Below are 7,750 nucleotides of genomic sequence, written 5' to 3' on the forward strand. Positions count from 1 at the left end.
TTTTTTTTTTACAAATAAAATACATATTCAACCCCGTCTATTGTGATACTCCTAAATAAATATCCACTGCAACCAACAGCCTTGAGAAGTTGCAATATAAATCCAGCAGTTCTGCGAAGGACTCAGAGGTTTGTTAGAGCTGCTGAGATTCACAGCACAGGTGGGAGAATCTGTTGAGAGAGCTGCACAAAACCTGGCATTTATACGCAGAATAGTGAGAAAAAAAAACACACATCATAAGAAGTTCTGTTTGAAATTAGCCACAGGCCACGTAGAGAACAAATAAAACATGTGGAAGAAGTTGAGTCAAAGCCGAATAAAATTTCCTTACATGCACAAAACATTACATGTAGTGGGATAAAGTGAGAAAATGAACAAATCATCTTCACAATAAAACATGGCTGTGGCAGCATCATGTTGAGGTTGTATTTTATTCCACCGAATAGGGAAGATGTTACGTGTCAATGGGAAGATGAATGGAGCAAAATACAGAGCTGTTCAGAGGCAGCTCAAAACATCAACCAGGACAAAAAAAACCCTGGACATAATGCCACGCTACAATGAAATGGTCGAAGTAAAACCATGCACTATTCAAGTGTTAGAATGGTTCAGTCAAAGTACAGCCCGAGAGCCATTTGAGGATTTGTTTCATGTTTGAAAATATATGTTCACATTATGCTCTCCACCCAGTTTGACTGAGATTCAGCAAAGACGAATAAGCAAAAGTGAGACCTGGAGAGACCTCCCAATGTGATTACAGCAAATGATTCAGGGTGGATTTGTTTAAAAAAAAAAAGGTTTGAAAACCAAGTATCAGTTCCCTTCCACTTTACAGTTATTAGCTAATTTGGAGATATGGTGAAGTTTGTAAACATAGTGTAACAAGTCTAAGTAAAACCAGAAAGTTTTAAACCCTCATTTCCTCCTTTGTTGTCTCCCAATCTCCTCCCTTCCTCCCTTTAAGAAAATGTTCTAAAATATTTCTTCCTCTATCACACATGGCTCTGATTTTATAAAGCTGCTATCTGAAATCATCTCCAGATCCATAAAGTGACACTGCTGATTGAGACTGGGGTGAAAGGTTTCACCATTATAAAGATGTTCTCTTAAAGCTAAGAAGATTTATAATCTGTGACAAAATGGGCAGAAAAAAAACAAAAACTTGGCCACAGTTTGCAGAGCGAAGGAGCATCATGGTGGTTATTGAAACCAGGCAGGCTGGAAACTTCACTATTCCTCAGGCTGGCTCACTGAAGGCATCAGGTATACTTTAGCACCTCAAAATGAGCTCATCAAGCTGGTTGCTGTGGGGGAAACTGTGTGTTTCAGACGGTTGCTTCAAATCATCCTAAACCACATGATTACCAAGCAAGCAGCACAGCAAACTTTCCCTCTTGCATTGACAGCAGTGGTCGGGGGGCAGGGAGTGAAAAAAAGATAATGCAACACTGCCACAAGTGGAGCATCACTGCAACTACATCTGTACCTCTCCACCGGTCTTGCACACACTGTGATTTATGTGCATAAATACAACACCATCGGCTAAACAATCAAATTGCTGATATGTATTGAGTTAGTGACCATATAACAAGTGAAGTTGTGTTCTGCTGAGCGTGCAGTCTGACCCTGATTGATGACGGGGGTTGGCAGGTCCTCATCAGGGTCCATCTGATTAATATCCGGCCCTTCACTCCTTTCCTCACTACTAATGGCTTCATCCTGTCTATTATTATCATTCAATAATGAGATCTAAAAGAAGGTATATGTGTGTGTGTGTGTGTGTGTGTGTGTGTGTGCGTGTGTGTGTGTGTGTGTGTGTGTGTGCATGTGTGTGTGTGTGTGTGCGTGTGCAGTTGTGTGTTGCACATTGAATTTATAAACAGTGTACATGCATCCTCTTTTGTATTAGAACATGTGAATAAATTAGATTATTTCACAGCTATGTGCAAAATTGATGTTTTAAATATTTATTAAAAAGTTTTCTGGGTACTCCGGTTTCTTCCCACAGTCCACAAACAGACAGTTTTTTTCTCGTGTGTCTTTGTGATGTCCTGTGAGGGAACAGGTTGCCGTAATTGATTGATGTATTAATTTTGTTAGATTTTGTAATTGTCTTAATTCAGTTAAAAACAAAAAAGTTAAATGAATTGTGTATGTGCAATGATTAAAAACCCTACTTATAATTGTGCTCAGATGCTAAACAAACAAAAAAGAAAAATGGTCAGGAATTGACAAAAAAAAAACAGTACTTAGACAAAATGCTTCTTCAGTGCAGTCAATTAAAATATACATTCAGACGAGCCTTATTTGTCAGATTAAAGTAAATTTTAAAATATTATCCTTTAAGCAGGTATAAAATGTAGTTTATAAAGCCCACTTTTCTGTATTACATTTTTTTCTTTATTGTTCTGATGCAGTTTTCCAATCTTAAATGTTTTGTTTTCAGTAGCTGGAGGAGACAATTCTTATAATAATAAGGAGCTATTGAAATACATACATTTTTCAATAATACTTTCATTTTTTTTTCAAATATGACTGCATGTGCATTGTATGCCCATGGTTTTATTTATTTAAGGATAGTTTTGGCTCTGGTGTCCTTTATTAGAGCCCGTTCAAGGTTTGTGCCCTCCACCCCCTGCGCCACCGTCGCACTCTTTCCATGATTTTATAACTTAATGTGCTTTATATCTCACCAATTCAAAGTGGCCATCAAAGCCTTCAAAACAAAAGCTCCAACTCAGAGCTTTTCCAAATAAATAAAATAAATTCACTATGAGATAGGATTTTCTCAACCTGCAGTAAAACCGTTGTAATGATTCAGGCACCGACATCCCTCTAAAGACCAACGCATTCCCAGGAGAAATCAGATGAAACTTCCCTCTGAATATGTGCCTAATCTGTGGCATGCACAGGCAGAAAACTGCAGCATCATTCAAGGCTTCAGTTTATGTTCTCAGGGCAACCGACCAGACCAGACACTGTGTGATAGCTGTGCTAGAGATAAAAGAAGTTGTCATCATCTTCAAAGCCCTGTAAAGTTCCTGGGCTGTTAAACACAGCTCAGTATCGCATCTGTCATGATTTTATATGCTGCACCAGGCTGCAGAATGAGTGCATCAGCAAGTGATGTATGGCTTGCTTAGCAATAATTAATGCCTTGATTCAGACTTAATGTTTGGCAGCTTCTGCATAATCTGGTACTGGGTAGAGTGTCTTGTCAAAAGTATTCAAACTCCTTGAACTTTTCCAATGTTTTCATGTTATGACAACCAATAGTGGATTCGTAAGAGGTTTCTTTTTACCACTGTTTTCTTGTTTGTTGTTTTACCTTTCTTTTGAGTCATGTAAAGCACCTGGAATTGCCTTGTTGCTCAAACTTGATATACAAATAAAATTGCCTTGACTCCATGTGACACACCGTCACTAGATGGTGACGGTGTGTCACATGGAGTACACTCTGCTCCGTATCTTTTTGCAATGGCTCCAGGCAGCAACTTTGGACAACTAGAAACACATTTTTTCCTCTGGTTTCCTTTGAAAAACAGTTCAGACTCAGATTGGAAAGACAGCAATGTTGAACTCTTTCCAGATGTACTCATTTGAATTGTGACTGTGGCATAGGAACACATAAATGGGTTTTGATCTATATCTGTCCACTGCGGCTCTGGCTGGATGTTGTCCCACAGGAAGGTACGTCTCCACCTCCATCTCAAGTCTTATCTTGTCTCGAACAAGTTTTCTTCGACAATCTGTCAGTTTACGTAGGGAGCCCAACACATGGCTCCCTGAGCTCTCTGAGCGTGGATACAGTTTTTTAATTCAATAGCACTTTAAACTTCTTCTACTTCATTCCTGACTTGTTTGCTCTGTGGTTTTCAAGGTGCAATAACGTTCTCCAACAAACCTCTCAGACCTACGAAGAAGAGTTGGATTTATACCTAGATAAGAACACACACACTCACACACTCACACACACACACACACACACACATACACACACACATGCATAATTGGTTGCAATGTATATTTATTCAGAAACATCAAAGTAGAGGAGGATGAACATAAATGCCATATTTTAATTTGTAAAAAAAAAAATACTATTTTCTTGCACTTTACTATTTATGCATTCCTTTGTGTGCATCTCTGACATCAATCACAACAGAGTACAAGTCATGCTCATTATTGCATCAATGTGTGCAATATCACAATCACAAATGATTGCTTGGATGCAATATTTGGTAGGTTCATGTATTTCAAGTGCCCTGCGCACTATTCCTCCATATCGGTGATATATTTGTCCTGTTGTGTGGATTTTTCATTGTCATCTACATCATTGTCACAATGTTCAGCAATGCTATGGTAATTACATGTGGTAATTACATGTTTTCCTCATATTATGCAGCCCAAATTAGAGGGTTTGGACTTGTGTCAAATGGCTTCCATTTTCAGATGATTAACTGAGGATTGCTCAATATGATGCTCAAGGCTTAGAAATTGTTTTATAACCTAACTCCACTTTAAACGTCTCCAGAATCTGATTTCTGAAACGTCTTCAGTCTTCCGCAGTCTTCGTGAAGCCGTTCAACCCCCGTTGTTTTCTAACAAACCTGTGAGACCTTCACAGAACGGCTGGATTGATGCGCAGATGAAATAACACTTGCCACACACTTTTCAGATTGTCTGACTGGTTGTCTGATTTTCCTCCCATTTCACAACAATGCCCTGCTTTTCCTTAATCCAATTTATGAAACATATTATGTTTGTTGTTGCTATGCGAGAAAATTCAAAGGTTTGAGAATGTCACAGTTCTGAAACACTGGGGTGTGTTGAATAGAATGACAATGCACTTATGGAAAATCAAGATATTTCTCAAGCTGGACTGCACTCTGATATGATTGATAAAGTTTATTGAGCAATCAACCTCGATGAGTATTGAGGAGGGTGGTGACCTTTCATTCATGAATACGGAGCTACTTATAAGGGCTTGAAATGATCCCATGATGATATTGTGCAACATATCAAAAGCAAAGTGCTCTACTGAAAGCAAAATGACAAGGAATGAAAGAAGGATCCGTATCAAATATGTAATGCTTTGCAAAAATGTTGCCCACAAAAAAAGTCATAAATAACAAACCCCATAAGCGCTGTATGGTGTATTCATATTTCTGCAGAGACTCATGACAGCAACAGAAAACCTGTTAAACTGATTCATTTCTCCGGCTCATATCCAGTTTAACTGTTTAGTACTGACATTTTTTTTTTTTTTTTTTGCATGACAAGAAAGTTAGAAGAATTTCAAATGGAACATGTAACAAGCATCGAGACCAAAGCATCCCGAGGACTTCATTGAACATGTTGGGTTTGAGTAACTTTATTTAAGGATGCAATTATGAATACGCAGAGTGCAATAAAAAAAAATAACAATAAATAAATAAATAAGAAAATACATTCACAAAAAGGTTAAAGATCTTAAGCACTTGCAATCCAACCTCAAATTGATGCTGACAGAAGTGAAGCTGAAAAATTGGGTTATCTTTGGTTAATGGAAACATGTTTATGGAAACATTACCCAGGACCTGTGCAAAGTTTTGTGTTAAAGTTCTTTGAGAAAAAAAATGTTGTGCAATGCTGTGAGAGTTTACAAGCACAGAATGTTTCAACCTGACAGCTTTGTGGTAGCTGTGGAGCAGAGGGGACAGGGGAAAAATATCTGTTTGCTCTGTTTATTGAACTGGGACCATGTACCATGAACTTATAAACTAGATTGAAAATTGTATATCTGTTTCTTTATTTGTATTGTAATATTTAGCTTACCTGTTGTCTAACAGTACGTTTCAGGTGTTATAAAACCAGTAGGATATTAGCAACTGAGAGCTTAAGATGGAATAATGTAATAAGAAAAGATACGTCTTTATCCTTTTTAACAAAACTGGCAAAAATGAAGATTCATAACGTCTACCAAGTCGGAAAAAAAACTTGACACCTTCATTGACTCTTGCTCCCCACTACCTCGCATGCCCACTGAGCCACAGTCACACTTGTTAGCCTTTTAATATCAGTAAATGATAACCTGAGTAAATGAAAAGCAGTGTTCAAATAATAAAAAAAAATACAATACCAAGGAATAATACTGAAGGATAAGAATGATGCAAAACGACTACCGAGACTCAAAGTCATTAGAATCAGGGCCTTTAAGTGCTTCACATATATAAAAGAAATTGCAGAAAAGTCTTCATACCACATCATCAACCAACTTTAGCCTTTAGCACTAGCATTATTGTTTTATTTTTTTTTTCCCCCTAGTGTTTTTGCCAAACCACGGGCAAGATCTCTCTCATACTTGTGACCTCCCTGCGTTAATATACAACCTAGCCGGGAGGATCTTTGCAGCCACTTTCTTTTACAACCGAGGAGGCATAGCTGCTCACTGAGACATGTGTCTAAGAGGTGCCGAGACATTTTTGAGCACATTCACTTATCTGAGATGTGAATGCACCGTTGTCATTTAGAGGACACCTCCACCTTGTACCGAAGAAGCAACGTACAGAACAATTCAGCAGTCATGGACATAAAGAAACAGCTGTTGTCCTTTGCCCGCATGTTCTTACCTTCTGTGGGATTTGTGTTCACGTGCATCGGAGCCTACCTGGTGTCCCAGCAGAACAAGCCAGGGTTCGATCACAGGATGGTCCCTGTTTACATCATGATCGTCTTCGGCTTCCTGGCCATGCTCATCGGGGTGTTCTGGAGCCTCTGCCACCTCATGAGGAGCAAGATGTACCACAGAAGAAGACACGACAGTGACATCCAGATCTTCACAGTTGAAAGGTGAAACAGCCAGTAAATGCTTGCACTGATTTTTTATTTTTTTTTCTTCATGTGATCACACTTGCATGTAAAAGAAAATAGCTAAAACTGTTAGTGTTTTTGATAAACCCATTCTTTCTGAACGCGGATCTTCTCTTCAGCAGGCCGAACTCCTTTCCTCCTCCGTACGAAGAGACCCAGTGTCCCTTCCACGTCAGCCCGGGCAGCATGCATGAGGAGGTTGTATCAGTCGATGGAGTTCCCGTGGTTTTGGATGTTGCACCTCCACTCTACACCCAGGACAGTTCAGAGAGTCCAGACTGCAGGTGGAGCTGGGAGCCACCACCTCGATACAGTCAGGTGGTCCATACTGAACACAATTAGAAGGATGCATGTGAAGAGATGCTGCTTCCAACACCAACGGAGAAATGGGTTTTTAATCTACTCCCTAAGAGCGAGGACCACCAACTAGGAGAAGGTTCCCTAAAAAACGATGGACATCACTAAATTTGTGACTTTGCTTTACTGCAAAATGACATCAGCTGCTGTGTCAACACCCAATCTGCACTGTCTCAGTGGACACGGTTTTCTGGGACTTTACTGGGTGAAAACTTGTTGCGTTGGAACTGAAATGTGTGTTTAAGTTACTTGAATGATTTTGCTTCTGGATCAAAAAGCTGTTTTAGCTTTTTAGCACTCCGTCTTGGTTGTGTAACAAGCAAGTCGGAGAACTGAATAACACCTCTGTTATATGTTTTACAGAGTTATATACTTTGTTTTACAGAGTATAAGATCATAACATTTCTGAAAGACGTTGCACCCTGTCGTATTGCTTGTGTAATAATGTATGTAATGTAAAGGCTCAATATTGTCAACATTTCTATATTTATTCTCAGATTTTTATGTTGCAACACATTAAAAACAGTTAAATTGTCTTCAATAA

At 38.9% G+C, this 7,750-nt stretch overlaps 1 protein-coding gene across 2 annotated transcripts; it reads left to right on the forward strand.

The window, feature by feature from the left end:
- The first annotated feature begins 6,335 nt into the window (after positions 1 to 6,335).
- On the forward strand, positions 6,336 to 7,725 carry LOC106956040 (transmembrane protein 252). 2 transcript variants are annotated; one of them, XM_015046598.1, is made up of 2 exons: positions 6,336 to 6,828; positions 6,972 to 7,725. In XM_015046598.1, exons 1-2 carry the CDS (start codon positions 6,491 to 6,493, stop codon positions 7,189 to 7,191), a joined length of 558 nt encoding a protein of 185 aa, XP_014902084.1. In that variant the 5' UTR covers positions 6,336 to 6,490; the 3' UTR covers positions 7,192 to 7,725. The 2 variants fall into 2 exon arrangements, with proteins under 2 accessions (XP_014902084.1, XP_014902083.1); XM_015046597.1 differs by having other exon boundaries at positions 6,342 to 6,828; positions 6,969 to 7,725.
- The last annotated feature ends 25 nt before the right edge of the window (positions 7,726 to 7,750 follow it).

The sequence above is a fragment of the Poecilia latipinna genome, unplaced genomic scaffold (assembly GCF_001443285.1).
Source record: "Poecilia latipinna isolate Pla-1442-1.1 unplaced genomic scaffold, P_latipinna-1.0 Scaffold785, whole genome shotgun sequence".
Classification (NCBI taxonomy): Eukaryota; Metazoa; Chordata; class Actinopteri; order Cyprinodontiformes; family Poeciliidae; genus Poecilia; species Poecilia latipinna.

Coding starts and splice junctions, on each gene's coding strand:
- LOC106956040 (XM_015046597.1), top strand. CDS start 6,491: ATGCACCGTTGTCATTTAGAGGACACCTCCACCTTGTACCGAAGAAGC. Junction 6,829..6,968: donor CAGATCTTCACAGTTGAAAG/GTGAAACAGCCA, acceptor TCTTCTCTTCAG/CAGGCCGAACTCCTTTCCTC.